General features: G+C 47.0%; 2 protein-coding genes across 3 annotated transcripts in view; one reads left to right on the plus strand and one right to left on the minus strand.

Moving 5' to 3' along the window:
• Positions 1-8542: 8542 nt before the first annotated feature.
• CRYBA1 (crystallin beta A1) overlaps positions 8543-18721 on the minus strand; it is a 29231-nt gene continuing 19052 nt past the window's right edge. Inside the window, exons 5-6 of one of the 2 annotated variants that reach the window (XM_069615281.1) lie at positions 17971-18113; positions 8543-8889 (exon numbers count right to left, since the gene is read on the minus strand). In XM_069615281.1, the coding sequence (XP_069471382.1) occupies positions 8742-8889; positions 17971-18113 (291 nt within the window). In that variant the 3' untranslated portion in view covers positions 8543-8741. The remainder of the gene's footprint in view (positions 8890-17970; positions 18114-18721) is intronic. The other variant, XM_069615280.1, reaches the window with a different exon arrangement.
• LOC138488363 (beta-crystallin B1-like) overlaps positions 10805-18721 on the plus strand; it is a 48013-nt gene continuing 40096 nt past the window's right edge. Inside the window, exon 1 of the mRNA XM_069615282.1 lies at positions 10805-10944. The gene's annotated coding sequence lies outside the window, so the exon portion shown is untranslated. The remainder of the gene's footprint in view (positions 10945-18721) is intronic.

An 18721-nucleotide genomic window follows, 5' to 3' on the forward strand; every position in this document is an offset into this window, starting at 1 on the left:
GTTAAGTAACTATTTAAGAAAAGAACTTCAATACTGCTCAAATCTGCTGAAGTCTGTGACATGAATTGTGTTATTTAATATGTGATGTCCCATTTATGTTTATCTTATATTTGTATCTGATTTTCCCTATGTTTACACTTTGAATTGGTTTTTGCAATTTGAATAATATATTGTACAATACAGGGGCTCTCGCCCTGAGGATCCCCAGGAAAGGGGCTAATGTTTCTGGGGCGTTCCCTAAAGACCACTTTGAGGGGCTTATTCAGATACCAGTCCAGCCGAGGTTCCCTGGTTCGCGTATAAATATGCCAGGAGATCTCTCTCGTTCTCATAAATTGTTGAAAATGAATGATCCTGTAGGTTGTTGTGCCGATTCGCTTATCACTTGATGTGCTTTGCATTCTGAAGTAAACTGCGTTGAGAATGGCCATGTGTGACTGGATCACATACCCCGTAGCAGACGTTTGTTGCAGTGCAAATGTCCCAGAAACCATGCAGTCTAGGGTTGAGGACCAGTGTTCTACGACTGCATTGATGTTTTGCTGATCTCAGGCAACCGTCTCATGTGTGAAGGTGCTGAAATCCGGGGAAAGGGTGGGGTGTCCAAATGCTATATAGCCAGTGATGTCCTGAGGGTCCTAACAAGTGACTATGCAACATTTGGTGCAGATTGGTGCAACAGTGTGTAACTGTATAAGGAACAACGCTTCGCCCAAGCCACAAATCCACAACCGAATTTAGGGTTTCGGTGAAATCTGTGGAAAGTGGTGGGGTGTCCAAATGTCATGTTTCCAGTAATGTCCAGAGGGTCCTAACATGTAACTTTTCTAAATCTGGTCCAGATTGGTGAAAAGGTGTGGAATTGTATAAGCAAGGAGCTTGGTGCCCACAATCCACGAAAAGACATGGAAAGGGGGAGTGTTACCACACTCTGGGAGGGACAGTGCTCGCTGTCACTGCTTTAAATGGGATAGGAAATCGAGGGGGGCTCTAATGTGTAATGATGCAATACTTGGCGGCAGAGCCTAAAAAGCGCCTCGTGCACCCTCTAATCTCTAGTAGCTAATTAAGCTTTAACAGAGGAGTGGCCTGTGTAATTAAGGGAGTAACCTAACAGAGCCAATCAAGCTTACATATGTGCATCGAAAGGACAAACATTCTGGTTTAAAAGATGTATTTAAATATGGTTAATGTGTGTAAAAATGTAGCCCAAAATAAATATATTCAAATACGAAACCGAACATCAAATCAAAAGGTATCAGTACGGCATGCAATCCCACTTGTTCCTCTGAAAGAAATCCCTCATTCATGCCCAGCCCTGACCCACTTAAAGACCTGCTCTCTGCAGATGAATATTTACGCAGGGCTAATAATGCCCGAATTTCTTATGTTAATGAGTCGCCCCTAGCAAAAAGAAACCTACAACACACCTCTTTGAAACATTCACATTGATCACTCCAGTGGTTTTGAAACAATAAACACACAATCCGCGGTGCCTGTATAAAGTAAGTTTGGCAATAGTCAAATTCCAAATTGTATCCCTGTAAGACAAATTGGAATTGCACTATTTCCACTGTCACTGTAAGGAAATTAGGCCCGCTCTGTGGAGAAAACGCTGCAATGCTAGTAATTCCAATGTACAGAGGCAGAACTACTACTCTGTGCCCACCACCGAATTTTATTTCCTAATCCTTCCCTTCCCTTCCCAATCTCCACCCCACCCTTAGGGGCGCACAGCTGGATATTCAGTCATAACTTATTTCTAATGTTACTGCTAACCAAGGTTGGTTTGGTTCACTCGCTTAGCAGTATTAGTTTGCTTAACATGCTTACTTTAGGTAATTTAGTACTTTTTTTAGTTTTACTTAACTAACTTACCACGAGGTTAGTGGGTAGGTTCGCTCTGTGACGATAGTTGGCTCAGCTGCTGGCCTGGCTCGTCTTTCCGGTTCAGAGACTGTAGCTCACAGCAAACACGCCTCCCCGTGAGCCCTCAAATGGCATTGGCAATCAAACAGCCAATAGATTTTTTATGTCTGTGTGACTGACACAGCCAGAGCCAGCAAACGGAAACTAATCTACTTAACTCTGTGCAGTTTACACCTCTGGCGCCCTGCCAGCCACTACATCCCTATCTATACAGAGTCCTTAGTGCTCTGGCAGATTTCACAATGAGAAAAGTGCATGGCATGGGACACGCCCCTGCACCTGTGCACCTCATGCCCTCATGCTGGTGCGGCAGGTCAGAATCCAACAATGGAAGAGGTATCGCAGGACGGGAGACCACCTGAACTGAACAAGAGGAAGTAAGCTGACCCGCAGGGGCCATAACGGCCGCCTCCAGCTTAGAGCAGCGCCGCTGACTCACAGGTATGCAGCAGTTCCTGAGAAGCCGTTGAAAGGTGGTGAGGCCGCATTGAAGCCCACATGGAGCTATCGATTTGACTACCCAGGAAGGGGGTGGAACCAACAACCATCCAAACCGGGGTGCGTAGGCCCAAAGCCACATGGGGCTACCAATCCCAATATCCCATAAGGGAGTGAAAGGAACGATGGACCAAATGGGTTGAGCAGGCCCAAATGTTAAACCTCAGCGCCTGCATCGACGGGCTCATAGGAAGATTGCTGCCCTCCACAGGGATGTACGCTGTTGTGCAGCCCCGTTTTACTCACACTGGCAGCTGCCCTGGAAAATAGTTGCTGCAGCACACCCAGCGGCAATTATGGACCCCAATTCCCATGATTCCTGAGGGTATCAGACCTGAGCCTCATTTTCGTCTGGTTCCGCCTCTTCCTGAACTTAAACCTTGGTGCCGAGCTGAACGCTGCTTCTGATTGAAGTTGCAGCGGTTGTTTGAATGTCCGTCTTCTGCCTTTCAGACCTGTTTTCGGCGTGAATCAGACCTTGCTTACCCTATTGGATTCCGATTGTCCTGATTCCTGAAAGACTTTGGGCCTCATTCCGAGGTTGGTGGTAGTCATGGCGCTATTTGCACCATGACTGCCACCAATAACTGTACCGTGTCTGGTTTGGTGCAATGGGGACTTACCAGTCTAGTTAGACCTTGGCGGGACCTGTAAGTCCCCATTTGCCAAACCATTCCCATTTGAGCCCCCATAGGACTCAATGGGAATGGGGAGGGTGCAAATAACGGGCCGGCGTATGCCAAGCCCGTTATTTGCGCCCAGGTCCCTTAACGGGTACCGTCCTTAACACCTGGTCAGACCAGGCATTAAGGAAGGGACCCGGTAAGGGACCTCATAGTAGGGTGGTAAGGGATTACTGGCACTGGTCTCCTTACCGGTGCCCGGTATCCCTTACCGCCCTACTCGGAATGAGGCCCTTTGTCTCCGTTCGTGTTCCGACCACTCTTTGTCCCCGGACTGCTCTGCTTGTTGATTCGGTATTCTGCTGCCTGTTTTGTGCACCAGATCCTGCATACGTTTCCAGGACTGGTTTTCCTGCTTCTTTTCATTTTGCCTGCACATCGGAAACAGCATTGTTGACTCCTCGTCCTCTGACTGCTGTTTTACGCTGCGCGGGTCCTTCAGTGCCTTTTGGTGTTCATCCAACTCCTTCCGATTGCCCACAGCACGTTGGCATACGGAACACCCGCTGTTGAAGACTGTTACACCGGTATGTTTTCTTGCTCTGACTATAATGCTCAGTGCACTCTACTTTTGCCCAGTTTCACCATCTGTGGCCACGTTACCCACTTGCTGTTTGTTAAGACTCTCTAGCAAATTACCTACCTGCATCCATACAAGCTTCTGCTATCAAGTCACCCATTTGCTGATAATACCTGCTGCATTAGGACATTTAATCCCGATTGGACTTCCGTTTCCTCACCTTTAGTGCACACAAGGACGCTTAGCTGATAGTTCACCACCCCGGCCCTATTGTACCCCTCGTTCCGCCCGGGTTTAGTTTCCTTACTAACTTACCTGTTTGTTGTTTTGTACTTCTGTTGTCTTTCCTTCTTGGATGACTATCAGCCATTTGGTAAGGAGCCTTTTTGATCATCTGTAAACCCTTTTCTGTTAGACATCCATAGTCAGAATAGCTTCCTTCATTTATAGGTGGTGTTCCAGCATTTTGCCTCAATACAAGGAGAGGGCGTTGCTCAGGGGAGAGGATTTGGATAAAGGGCATACCCGTTACTCCCAGTTACTTACCTCTTGTTCTTCCATTACAGCTGGTTCCGTGGCGGTGCGCTCTCCCCGCTCTTTTAAGCGATCAGTCTCGTTGTCTGGTTCTAACCAGCAAAGAGTCATATCGTTGAAAAGAACTTGTTCCCTCACTGAGAGGAGGCTCGGTTGGAGGCTCCAAACCGGGCTCTTCAATCAACTACCCAGATCTGTACAGTCCTGGTCTCCGGTTTGGCATACTCCCCGTCTGGTGAGTAACACCAAAGCCCAGATTGGGCTAACAATCTGAATAACCCAGAAGGGTGTGGAACAGGTGATTGACCAGACAGGGCTGAGCAGGCCTGAAGCCCACATGGGGCTAACAAACGAAATTCCCCAGAAATGGGTGGAAGAAACCACCAACCACATTTGACTGAGAAAGCCTGAGGCCCACACGGGGCTAACGAGTTGAATAACCCAGGAGGGCAAAATAACAAACTTTGTTTTTGTTGGATCAATCTCCTCCCATAGGGAGACTACATCCTAGGAGAAGATAAACTAGAAACTGTATGGACTACCTGACAAGGACATTGCTTTGTCCCATAGGAGAAACTGAGAGACATTTATTTTGTTTGGAACTGTTCTACGATGTCGAGGAGTGCAAAGAAACTGCAAGAACTCTGGGTGGATCGGTCAGAAAACCATACGCCACTTAAGTTAACCAAGGGGTAGTAAATCTATCCTAAACTGAAGCTTAGAATCTCTTTGTGTCTTTCTTTATATAGTGGCACGATAGTTGGTAGGTAAGCGTAGGTTCGGACAGAGGACTGAATTTATTTGTCTGACACCCTGATGAGCACCCGTTTTGTTGTTTTCTAACTAGGGTATCCATCATTAGAGTAGGGTTTACAGAAGGTTTCATTTCTTTCTTTAATAAAGGATGCTGGTCAAACATGTCCTCTTGTCCGTCTCCTATCTCTGACTTACCATAAGAGGTAAGGCATTGCTACTTGCCAGAACATCTGCAAGACACAATCCATACAATTATTATCAGGCTTCAAACTAGTTTACAAGTCTACTAATAATGCACTCCCTCATTTTACACCAGCAGTGAAGCTACGGTGGCGTGACTACAGCGGGTCCTCAGTTTACACCAGCAGGGAAGCTACGGTTGGCATGATTTCAGCGGGTCCTCAGTTTACACCAGCAGTGAAGCTACGGGTGGCGTGACTTCAGCGTGTCCTCAGTTTACACCAGGAGTGAAGCTATGGGTGGCGTGACTTCAGCGGGTCCTGCAGCAGTGATCGAAGTGAGCGGGAGCTGTCAGGAGTGGTGTTCCAGTACTTTATCTTTTTCTGTTTACCATTCCTCTACTTTTTGCACCAATTTTCACCAGTCTATATAGAGGATTTGCCCATTCATGTCCCTGTGCAAGTGTAAAGTTGCAATAGGAGCCTTGGTTACTGGTCACTTATACTATGGCAATGCCCCGGCCGCAACACTTGTCTCATGTTGCACTACGCTTCCGCCTACCCTCTCCCCTGTCGAGACCACAGTTCCACTACCTTTTTGGCACACTTCTACCACTGTCCTGCAGTGTGTTGGTTTGTAGTGAATGTCTCTAGGGAATGGCTATAAAATCCTCTTTGGTGAAGGTGGGAAAGCACTGCGTTCTCTGTGATAGAGGAGAGCAGGTTCCCAGATAATGGCATTCGGTGAGAGCGTGCCAATTAGATAAAGTACGGAGAGAGGCATGCAAAAGACCTCAAGAGCTAAGCACCGAAACACAGGAGACGGATCACCCAGGACACTGTGTTCATGAAGTGCAGGTGATGTACGTGCAGGAGGCTCGCCTAACCGTAAGCGCGGTTGTCACTGTGATGTGATATGCGCGAAGAGTCACCTTGTCAGGTCAGCACATAGGCCTTCTGAGCAGGGGCACCGACTTCTGATTTTCCCTGGGGGGGTGCCAGAGCCGAAAATAAAAAGTCCCATTGCACTGAACACAACCATACCTATACAGCACAACAGACCGCACACACTTCACAACACCACAACAACGGAAAAACAAACCACACATAGCCTTGCCCAACAGCACATGGCGGCTACCACTCGAAAAACACACCTATGCTCAGTGAACGTTGTCAACCGAAATGAAGCTGCCAACCGCACATCACAGCTCTCTTGCTGTTTTCTCCCGGTCAGTCCTACTAACTTACCTGCCTCCCCCTTGCTTTACAGATCCGCCAGAGCGCCAACAGACCATGCAGTTGGAAACAGTGTGCGGTATAAGAGCCGTTAACATAACATAACATGGAAAGTATAGGGACTCTTATGCAAATGGCCTTTCCAGGTATGCAAATGGACTTTCTTGGGGGGGGGGGTCCAGGACCACCCCACGTACTCTGCACCCCTGCCACTGAGGCACATATGGTCAGGCCGGTGAGAGAGGGAATTCTGGTGCAGAGCCGGGCAAAGAGGAATGGAGGGGCACAAAGGAAAGGCAGGGAAACCCAAACAAGGTGATCCAGAGCACAGAATGCCCTTGAAGGAAATTGTCCAAAACCATGCTGAAGCACGACATCCGAGAGTGACCATGCCTGAAGGATACCCTTGACAAGCACTGACTCTAAAATTAACTTGTGGTCGCCATGCCCAGAAGTGTTATTTGTGTTTCCTGTTACTCGTTCTGCCATTTGCAAGTGGTGTTTACATTATCGCTTTCAGCCTGAAACTGGCTGTATGTGGTAGATCGCTCTCCCTTTTCCATCTTTCGTGGATCCTCCCTCTCTTCCCTTTATATCTGTCTACCAGATTCCATGCTTGCTGTTCATGAACCTGACAGCTCTGCCAGCTTCACTGCTGTACTAATCGTCACCGTACCCTTGGTGGCTCTCACCCATTTACTGTTGCCCCGCCTCCTTACCCTCCCTCCACCTGCAGCGATCCACACTTTTCATTGCTCCTACCACTGCTCCTCCATTTTATTGACAGCTTCTGCTGCTGCTCCTTCATTTTCTTTGGGGGGGTTCCGACCACCGTTTTCCTGCCACCCTGAACTATCGCACTCTCTTCCGACCAACAATATGTCACACAGCAGCCACTTCCTGGTTTGTGCCGCACATGTGCACATAATGACACTGTCATTACCTCTTTTTCGCGAAGGAAGATTTGTAATTTAGTACAAAGGTTTCCAGTTGAATTGGAATGTTCAAACTCATGACCAAACATAGTTTGCTGTATGCTGTAGAACAACCACTAAACCTTATCCATTCATCCTGACCCTTTCTGTTTGTCGACTGGCACCAAGGGGCGTGCCGGGCACTATGCTCCAGAGTATGGCCAATAGACCTAGTGAACCTGAGTGAGATCTGTAGACTTATTAGGTTAGAACCCCCAACACTCTACTGATACCCCATCCTAATGGTTCCATGTAATAATGTCCCAGCAAAATGTCTCTTGACGAAAATGTTGCTGCTTTTTGCAGAGACAGGGCCTCATTACGAGTATGGAGTTAGCTATGGTGCTATTAGCTCCAATACCGGGTTCCTTCAATGGGGAATTACCGGGTCATTCCAACATTGGAGGACCCGGTAATTCCTCCTTGAAGGAAGCATTCCCATTTGAGCCCCCATAGGGGTGGGGAGGGAGGTAATAACGGGCACATTACAAATGGCCCATTATTAGCTCCCTCGTCCCCTCGCGGGACCCAGAAATGACGTCTGGTTTTACCAGACGTCTGTTCCGGGTCCCGCAAAGGGAACCTCGTAATAGGCGCTCCCGTAATGAAGGGTGCCTGTCCCGTACCAGCACCCTTCATTACGGGAGGAGCGCCAGGGTCGTAATGAGGCCCATTATTACATTGAACATATAGGGGTCACTCCCGCAACACCCACATTTTTTTTTTTAACAAGGGGAGCAAGGGACATCCCTGCAACCCGTCCCCATACATAATGTCACCATATATAATGTTGCCAATGGCTTTTCCCGGGGACATTATTACCTGATTCCATCCTAATATTGTTTTCTTACATTGTTCTCAGAGAAGAGCATCCTGTTTATTTGTGAAAATCCCTGTTTTCCACCTAGAACTTTATTCTAAACCCTTCAAATCAATGTTTTGAAACATACTTCTGCATCAAACCCTTAAGTGCTAAAGACGAGTATGCTCGTCCTATTTATATAGACTTGCATAGAGCTCAGCATTTATTGAAGGACCTACTGTAACCCTCTATTGTAATTGCAATTGGTTATTTATAACGCGCATAATACCCAGAGGTTTCTAAGCACGGACCCGGGGATCGAACCTCTGTTGCTCCGCGTCGTCTTGCTTCCAAGGTGAGCACGTTGCCCCTGAACTATCCTCCCGAGACCCTACGAGCGTAAAAGAATAGATCGGAGCAGTTCGATTTTTCAGTGCTGTTTATTGATGCTTCGCAGGCATTGTCAATTTGTCAGCACCATCCTGGAAGCTTTCACAGTACAAGAAAGGAATCTCTCGCATTTCAACATTGAATTTCAGAGTTCGCTAGCACCCGATGGTCCCGGTAGAGCCCTCCGCTCCGACGGGTGTAGGCGTAGTTGGTGGTGTGCAGGGCATCGGGGCCGCACCTTTACTGCTGAACACGTCGGATAGACTGGATCTGGAAGGTTTGAGCATGGGAGCCCCACTCGCGCCAGTGCTTGTATTCTCCGGCATGGTGGTCGCTCTCCAAGGTGTACTGGTAGCCGCGGTAGCCAGGATACTGGTAGCAAACCCAGCTGGAAGAGCAGAAGTTAGATCCATTACGGAGGGCTTGTAACATGTCAGTCTATAGAAGTTACATTTCTGCACCATCATTCAAAAGAAGACACAAGGTAGATTGAGCTCAACTTTATTTCAATCGACAGACTACAGACACTTATCTAAAGTAGCAGAGGTGGCTTAACCCGCTTTTCCAACAGCCCAGAGGTGTGGCATGCTCTCCCATAGAATTTGAGATGCCAGAAGAACAACCTACTGTTCATGAAAGTTCTTTAAAAAACTATTTTCCATAAAAGAAACCTGCTCTGCATGGTTGTATACTAATTGACCTTTTCACAATTGACCTCGGGAGAATTGACCTAATTTAAAAGGTCAATTTGGACATATATGCGGGGGGAAACACCCCGCAAGCCCCCACCCAATACAAAAACCCCTGGCAAACCCCCACCCAATCCCCTTATATCATTTATAATCCAAAAACAACCCAATACATATATTAAATAACTAAAATAATATAAAGGTCAATTGTGCAGAAGGTCAATTAGGACCACTATAATTAGGTCAATTAGGACAAAAAGTCAATTGTAAAAGGTCAATTTGGGTAATAACCTCTGCACAACTGGACTGAATGAGTGCAAATTAAACTCTAATCGGTAGATCTCCGCATGCCCCCCCCCCCCCAAGGATATGGGATTCCTAACCCCAAGGCAATCAAGGGGAACTCAACAATACCAAGGACTTCCAGAAGCTCTGACAATCAGCCACTGTTTAGGGTCTTTCCGATCCAGGGTCTGACCCTTCTTTCACTTACATTAGTAAAGCCACCTGGGGTATCTGGCACAGGACTGCAGGGTCTCGGCTCTGAATGATACCCTCGCTCTGGATCCCCCACCCCCACCGGATCCCACTTCCACCACCTAATCAGTGACCGGCAGATGTGACGCAACAAATCCCCACCCTTCGTCTTCCTTAATACTTTGAAGTGGTTCATTCTGCATGCAAGCCTGTATAATACATCATAAATAAATAAAAGCTGACTCATGGACCAAAAAGAAAAAGAAACACTGTGGGCCTGATCACGAGTTGGGTGGTAGCCCTTAAATGCGGCAGTAACACTGTTACTGCCGCATTTAAGGGTCCACCCAATCTTCAGTCTGGCATCTTTACCGCGACACGCCGGAAAAATGCCCATTTTCGGCTCTGTTACCGCCAGCAGTATTACTGCATGGTAATTGCGCCAAACATTCCCCATGAACAAACCCAATGGGGAATGGGGAGTAACAGCGCTCAACCCGTGATCCGGCGGTAATACCGCTGGACGGGTGGGCGCTAACGCAAATAAAGTTGGGTGGTATCCCAGGCGGGATACCCCCCAAATGTGATCAGACATACGGTATTATGCCAAAGTAAGACGAAATGCATTCCCTTCTCTACGCAAATGCCATGACAATAAAATGCGCTGTCAGACCTCATGTTTTTATTAAAAAAACATATGAACCATTAAGGTAATGTCTCCTTAAAAACTCTTGCACACTTGACTTAAAGATGCTAGCCAGGTTGTGAGCACTACCTCCGAAGCAAGTGTGTTCTGATTTGTAATTGGTCAACATCCTGTCTATGGACATTGACCGACTCAGTTTCCTTCCTTTCTGCTTTGGTGGGTGGCCGTGGGATGCCTGGACTGCCCTGCAGATAAGCAGGCGCCCGCCTAACCCTTGAGTGGACGCGTTGATGAACTTAGTGAGTGCAATGTAAGGGGGCTGTCAGGTGAGACACTTTTCTTCCTCATTCACGCAAACCCAACAAGAAGAGAGGTTCTTCGGTAAGCAATTTAAGCCCCTGGGGAAATCTGGTGGCCATTAAGGTGCCCGCTGCTCAGGAAGGCAAGTTTGGATGGATGACATTTGCAAATGATGCCTAGAGACTAATAGAGTCTGCTTAATTATGTCCATAATTCCTCTCTATTTCAGGGGCACCTCAAAGGGAGGACTTGAGGGCAACTGGAAGAGCAGACCCAGAGCATTGAAGTTTCCATGGGACCTGTACAGTGATACCCACCATCACTTGAGAAGGTGATTTTCATCAGAAGGGGTTATCACCTATTGAACAGGTGTTTTGTGGGCATTTGGGAGCTTAGAGGATGCCAGGGGCCCCAGCCTAGACCACTGGGTGCACTGATGCACACTGTCTCTGGCTGCCTCACTCTTCTTGTCTTGGCATTTTAGCATGCTTCTTGGTCTCTTGGGCGCTTAGAAGTGGCCCTAGGGTGCTATTTCACAGCTATATTAAACATCTCACCCCTCAAAGGAAAAATGGTTCAGCCTCTCGTTATTTCTCAATTTCCCAATATGCCTTTCACCGTTGTTACTGTCAGGACAGGCACTCTTCCAATGGCAAAGTTTAGTTTCAAAACCTGTACTCTGTACACCCAGCTTGCCTTTTAAAAGCCCACATCTCGAAGTGGTCACGTTTTGTGATTTTATATGCTGAGTGTTATATGGTGAGGTGGCAGCGTGTGAGAATGTTACGATCTACATATTGTGATGATACCCCGAACTGAACACATGGCATCTCTTACAGCAGAGTTACATTCCTTTGGGAGTTAAATTCCTCCCCCTAACTCTGTTCTGCTTATATCTTCCCGGCTCTCTGTCACGATTAACTCCCCTTTTAAATATCATGAATAGTTTGTCTTCAACCCCTGCACCCCCTGTTCTCCACAATATTGGTTGAAGCCTTGCTGTTGGCGTTACAGCTCACAAATCATACATGTGCGCCGATTCCACCTGCCTAATAAATTCATGCATCTTTGTGAAACACTTTATATTCGGGTGAGTCCCGTTTCCAAACACTCCCAATCCATCCTTAAGGAACTAAGGGGGGAAGGGCACAAGTTTAGTTTGGGAAAGGTTGACTTAGGGCAGTGATCTTCTGGTTTCAAAGCCGGTGTCTCACCGTTGGCAGACACCTCCAAGAAGGCAATACAACGCTGCCTTTAAGAAACATTTCCTTCCAAGAGGAAAAAGACTTTCCTGAGAGAGGAGCGGCAAGCCTCGCAGAATACCCCCACTTCATCAGCTGCCTGCAAAGGCTGAGGCCATACAGGGAGGGGGACCAGAGACCGCAAGAAGGGCCAGCAATACCGAAGGCGCCATGCCCAAGGGCACCGGCTGCATGAGCTTCCCAAAATCGAGGTCCAAAATGTGCTGACCCTCCCTGGTGGCTTGAAATGCAGCCCCATGTGGTCAAAATAAATCCATGTAACTTCTTAGTGTCAAACCAAAGGGGTTTCCTAACAGGCAAGACACTAGTGATATGATATGGCATTTATAACGCGCCTATACACAAGTATTTGAAGACGCAACGAGGCAAGGGAGGGGAACAGAGGGAAGACGGAGACAATGATCTTACTAGGCCAGGTGACACTGAGATCACGCAAGTGCATATTCAAAAATATTCCCATTGTTTGAACCTCAAATCCCAAAGTGCATTGCTTTTTCAGGCAGTCTTCTTACATCTTATCTTAGAATAAAGCAATACGACATCTACGTCTCCAAAGGATGAAATCTATACGAGTGCAGGTAATTGAAACCCTGACTTGGTGAGCTTATTAGGGAAGAATCCTACTCTCACTGGATGTTTCGGCGATGGAGCTGTTGTAGCGCCTTCATCAGGACCAGATTTGCGTAGTGACTCTGTGTCGAAGAACAGACGTAGGAGTGGTCAACAATCAGTTATCTGGTGTCAGTAAATTACATATCGTAATTCAGAGATCTGTCTGATTAAATTACTGGCGGGGGCACCGACCTTTGGTTTTCCCTTGGGTGGGGGATGGCTGTGACAACAACAAAAAACTCCCCATTTTAAGTATAGGGACTTTAAAGTAGATGGCCTTTCCCTGGTGGCAGGGGAGTGGGGGGGCGGAGCACCCATGTACCCCCGGAGCCCCCGTATTACTGGTCAAGAAACCAACCTAATCATAAGAACCCTGTGTGGGGGGTCTGTGGGAACACACAGGGAATCGATTGCTGCTTTGTTGGTGCACTAGGCCCTCACTCCATCAGAACTATGAAGAGAAAAGACAAGGTGCCAGCACATTTCCTGGCAGAATACCTTAATTCTTTGCCTATCTGAAAGGGCAGGGCCTCTATTAAGATCAAGTGGCACGAGGCTGACAAAATGGCAGAAGTGCGCTAGACAAGGACACTTTACATTATACTCCATTAGGGAGCCCGGGAGTTGAGTCTAGCTATCACTACTTGTGAGAGTTAATGAGTCCTGTTTCTGTAAAATAGGATTTATAATAAAGGGCTACTAAATGTGAGAATGGAACACCCAATGGAGCACACATCAGAAAAGAACAAGTCGCCATGATTATCTGTGCACCACCTCCTTATCACCAGATTTCCCTCCCGCATTAAGACAAAAGAGGGGCCTGGGCAAGCTATCACTGGGGAACCCCACTTTATAGCTTCAGAGATTCCAGCAAAGGATCAGAATAATGCCACAATCCAAATATCGTGTTATTTCAAATGATATGATAGGTTATTTATAATGTGTTTAATACACAGAGAATTCTAAGCGCTGACCCGGGGATCGAACCTGTGTTGTTCTGTGTCCTTTTGCTTCCAAGGCGAGCACGTTGCCCCTAAACTATCCTCCCGAGACATGTGACTGTGTCTGCCAAATCCGGATATCTCTCAGAGATTAACTCCCATCACAGGCATGCTACGTCCTAGTTGGGGCTTGTCTGTGTGATGCAGTTGAGCTAATTTCAGAGTCAATCCGTGCAGGGTTAGGAAGGGGCAGGAGGTGTTGCTAGGTCTGGAAAAGTTCCGGGGCTACGCTAATGTCAGGACTGTCGGGACTCGGGGCTAGCTAGCCTTTTGGCCTTTTGGTTGTAGCCCCTGAGCTTCTATCCGGGTCTGCAACCAATGGACCGGGGGCTATAGCCCCTTCAGCCCCCTCCTCCACCAGCGACCCCTCTGGTAGGGGGAAACCTTAGGCAGTACCCAAAGAGGCTTTATCTGACACAGCCTCTATTAGATTTACCGCACATTTGCTCAGTCTTAGAAGCCCCCCTCTTACCAATCTCCAGGTGACCTCTGCCGAACTGGGTGCAGTTCTCCTGATGAGGCCACCAGAACTGGACACAGTACTTTAGATAAGGCCTTTCGAATTGTGTAAAATAGTCCGGGGAAAGCCTTCTGGAAACAAGTGCAATTCTTGAGATGTGCCCTCCAAAACTGGACACTGTCCTGCAAGAAAGCACCTCTGTGACTGGACACATTACTCCAGGTTAGGGCGCCATAACTGGACAAGACACTCCAGGTGAGGCCTTTGGGACTGGCAACAGCAAACCGAAAGAAGTGTCTGAGGTAACATGCGGTGATACAGATGTGGCCTCCAGCACAGGATGCAATGTTCCAGATGAGATATTTAGAAGTGATGGTAATATTGCATATGAGGGTTTTAGATTTTGGCAATACAACTGAATGGGTTTCTGGACCTGCACTCAATGCAACACGTGTGGTCTCCATGAGTGCATAGATTTCACAATATGTGGTCTTCAGAACTGGGTACAAGGCCCCAGATGTGGCCCTCGCAGCTAGGCATCACACTGTATGTAAAGATATTCAGAACAATATGTAATAACATAGAAAAGGGCTCCTGCATGTGTTACCTACAGATCTGAAGAACATACTCCTGATGAGGCCTCTAGAAATAGACACACTGTTCATTGTGAGGCCTCCCACACTGCTCATTATGCTTCAGACGAGGATCCGGAAATTGTTAAAATACTCTGGGTGAGGCATGCCAGTGGCACATCATCCTCAGGATGAAGCCCCCTGACATGTCCCAATACTCTATCTTAACAGCACATGATACTCCAGATATCGACCACGGAAATGGTCTCAGATGAATACCCAGAAATGGTAACAATATGATATGATATGGCATGTGTAACGCGCCTATACACAAGTGTTTCAAGGCGCGACGAGGCGGGGGGGGAAAGGGGAGACAGACAACGATCCTACTAGGCCAGGTGTCATTCAGATCGTGCAAGTGCAACGGTAGGGGGACTGGGAAAAGTGCAAGGGGAAGGGGAGAGGGGAAAGTGCAGTACATGGTTAGTAGAATACAAGATAAATAATAGGGCCAGCTGGTGGCAAGTGCAAGGAAAGTGCAGTACATGGTAAGTAGAATACAAGATAAATAATAGGGCCAGCTGGTGCCAAGTGCAAGGTAAGTGCTGGGAGAAGGGGCTGTAGGATACAGAGACAGTCCTGTAGTGCAGGTAGGCAGTGCAGGGAAGAGTGGCTGGGCCAAGGACCGAGATCGGTGAGTGGCCCAGTTGCGGATTCAGTGCAGGATCAGTGAGTTTAGCAAGGGAGAGAGGGAGGGAAAGCGGAGGCAAAGAGGAAGGTTTTGAGGTGCTTCCCGAACCGGAGATGGTTCTCCTCAAGTTTCAGGGAGGCAGGAAGGCTGTTCCAGAGGGAGGCCCCTGCTGCGGAGAGAGATCTACCCCCAGCTCATTGCTTGGAGAAGCGGCTGACCCTGAGGTAGTTGGAGGTGGATGAGCGAAGAGCTCGAGAAGGAAGATATTTAGGAAGAGAGAGTTGAAGGTATTTTGGCCCAAGGCCCCAGAAGGCCTTGTGGACAATGCAGAGGGTTTTGAACATAATCCTCGCAGCCACTGGGAGCCAGTGTAGCGATTTCAGTCCTGGAGCGATACGGTCCCTGGGCTTGAGGCCAAGGACAAGTCTCGCAGTCCTGTCCTGGATGAGTTGCAGAGGGCGGAGAGTAGAGGCAGGAAGATTTAGATAGAGGCTGTTACAGTAGTCCAACTTCGAGAGAACCAGGGCTCTGGAGACAGTGAGCTTCTGGGGGAAGGAAAGGAAGGATACCTCTGAGGAGGTGTAGTTGGTAGTGTGACTTCTTAGAGACGTCGGATATGTGAGGAGAGAAGGAGAGTGTGGAGTCGAAGATGACCCCAAGGTTTTTTGCCTTGCAGGAAGAGGGCCAAGGGAGGCCGGCCAGAGAGCTGCAGGGAAGGAGGGAGTGGGTGTGCCGATAAGTAGAATCTCAGTCTTACTGGCATTAAGGCAGAGGTCGTTGGCAGCACGCCATTCCTGGATAGCAGAAAGACAGTCAGAGATGAGGGAAGGGGAGTACACTAGGGGAGGCACCACACTGGCATATAATACTCCAGATGGATTCCCCAGAAATTGTAACAATACTCTAGGTGAAGTACCACAATGGTATATAATACTCCAGATGAAGACCCCAGAAATGGTAACAGTACTCAAGGGGAGGCACCACAATGGCATATAATACTATAGATGAAGATCCCATAAATTGTCACAATATATTATACTCCAAATGAAGACCCCAGAAATGAATGGTCACAATATTCTAGGTGAGGAATCCCCAACAGCACATAATACTTCAGATGAAGACCCCAGAAATGATAACAGTACTCTAGGTGAAGCACCACAATGGCATATAATACTCCAGATGAAGACCCCAGAAATTGTAACAGTACTCAAGGGGAGGCACCACAATGGCATTTAATACTGCAGATGAAGAGCCCAGAAATGGTCACAATATTCCAGGGGATGCATTCTCAATTATTTTATTTATATTTTATTTATTTTTAATTCTTGCAATGTGCCAACATGCCCGTAGGCCTTGTATATTATACTCCAAATGAAGACCCCAGAAATGACATGGTCACAATACTCTAGGTGAGGAATCCCCAACAGCACATAAAACTCCAAATGAAGACCTCGGAAATGGTAACAGTACTCTAGGGGAGAAACCACAACAACATATAATACTCCACATGAAGACCCCAGAAATGTTAATAGTACTCTAGAGGAGGCACCACAACAGCATATAATACTGCAGATAAATACCCCAGAAATGGTCACAATACTCTAGGGGAGGCACCACAACGACATATAATACTCCAGATGAAGACCCCAGAAATGGCCACAGTACTCTAGGGGAGGCAATCTCATTTGCATATTATACTCCAAATGAAGTCCTCAGAAATGAAATGGTAACACTACTCTAGGTGAGGAATCCCCAACAATACATAATACTCCAGATGAAGAGACCAGAAATTATAACAATCATCTAGGTGAGTCCCCACTCACCTTATAAATAATAGAATTACTTTTTGGGAGCTGCCACTGTGTTGTTAAAAAAAAGGTGTGATGGAGTTCTTAACATTATTTTAAAAATAAGGCCTGCCACCCCTTTCCTCACCACGCTTTCCTTCTTTCCTAGAACCTATTCATTTCATTTTAGGCAATATTACACCTTTTCAGAAAGTGTGATAGTTCCTTACATGATTTCAAAGGCTCTCAGTGTTATTATGAGTGTATTGCAGACCAGTTCAAGGCCTAGCCACTTTTCCACCAAACGACCGTCGTTTAGCTTTTATCATGATACAAATAACTGGCATGGTTGTAACCAGGGCTGGAAATGGAAATGATTTACTGTGGGATCCCACCACCAGTGGGCAGGGGGATTCTTCTCACTCCCCCTGCCCCCACCACATAAACCTTTTGCCTCTCAGAAGATTAATCATGAACACATGGATAATAACCCAGGAGAGGAGTCTTTCCTATAACGTGGCCAGCAAGCTATAAAAGGTGCACACCTTTTAAACAGAAAAAGCGTTATTTAAATATGTCTTGCTGAGTACCATCCTAGCAAGTGATATCACAGTTTTGCTGATCCCGCGTTCAAGTGGTCTTGTGGATAAGTTTCACACATCTGGGTCCAAGAGCCTGGATTAGAATCCTGTCTTTGGCACTGTTAAGTCCTAACACATTAAAGCACTTGCAGGGAGCAAATGGATTTTTTCCAGATCTATGATCCGGGGAGAAATGTGTTGCCAGATCGGGGGAGATCTGCCCAGATTCTAGCACTGGTCCTATAGCTCCCCGTTTGATTCTGCCCCCCGTTCTAGTTCAGGGCTTTCGATGATCCCGCTCTCGCACCCTACACCTCCTTGGGACATGGGACTCTCCTGCAAGTGACCCTGAGCCTGCGATCGTTTTTTGTAAATGGTGGAAGTCACTTACGCGCCGCACTGCACCTTCATTGAGCCAACTTCATTGTTGCACCAGCCCATGGCCTGCAGAGAGGGGTAGTCGTCACACATATCCCATTGGCGCCCAATGAAGTTCTCCTTCTCAAAGATCACCAGCTTGGATTCCTTGTGGTTCTGCAAGAGGGGGGGGGGGGGACAAAGAAAGCCCATGAAACACCTGGGTAGAGAGGAAGCGACTGGAGCCTGAACTCGAGAGATTGTGTGACATGCAACTGACTCTGACCCAGCAGCACTGGGCAGCCCGAATCTCGGCGTGGCTCAAAATCTCTACGACTGTCTGTGAGATTGGGCAAATTCACTTCTACATATTTTATGATATTTAGCACAGAATTTCACAACATTGACTGCATTTTGTAATATTTTTGTTAAAATATTGTCATCAGGAAATTTACATTTTTAAAAAAGTGTGAATTAAACTACCAGGATTTTATGAAAATTACTGGAAAAAACATTTTTTCCAGCAATTTTCATAAAATCTTGCTGCAGAATTCCTCAGCAGAGCCAGGGCAAATTCTTTACTGGGTTCCCCTTATTTTGCTGGGAATACATTCTGCAAAGTAAACGGATGCAGGATTTTTCCAGCTGTTTTAATTCAGTCAAAAGACACCAGGGTCGCCATTTTGATGTAAAGAAATTAAAATATATGGATTTCGTGTATTATACAATTTCTGAAGGCGTAGGTAACTGGCTATAGAATGTATTTTCAAAAATTAAAACAACGG

This window comes from Ambystoma mexicanum, chromosome 9 (genome assembly GCF_040938575.1).
Source record: "Ambystoma mexicanum isolate Mex_15411 chromosome 9, UKY_AmexF1_1, whole genome shotgun sequence".
In the NCBI taxonomy this organism is placed as follows: domain Eukaryota; kingdom Metazoa; phylum Chordata; class Amphibia; order Caudata; family Ambystomatidae; genus Ambystoma; species Ambystoma mexicanum.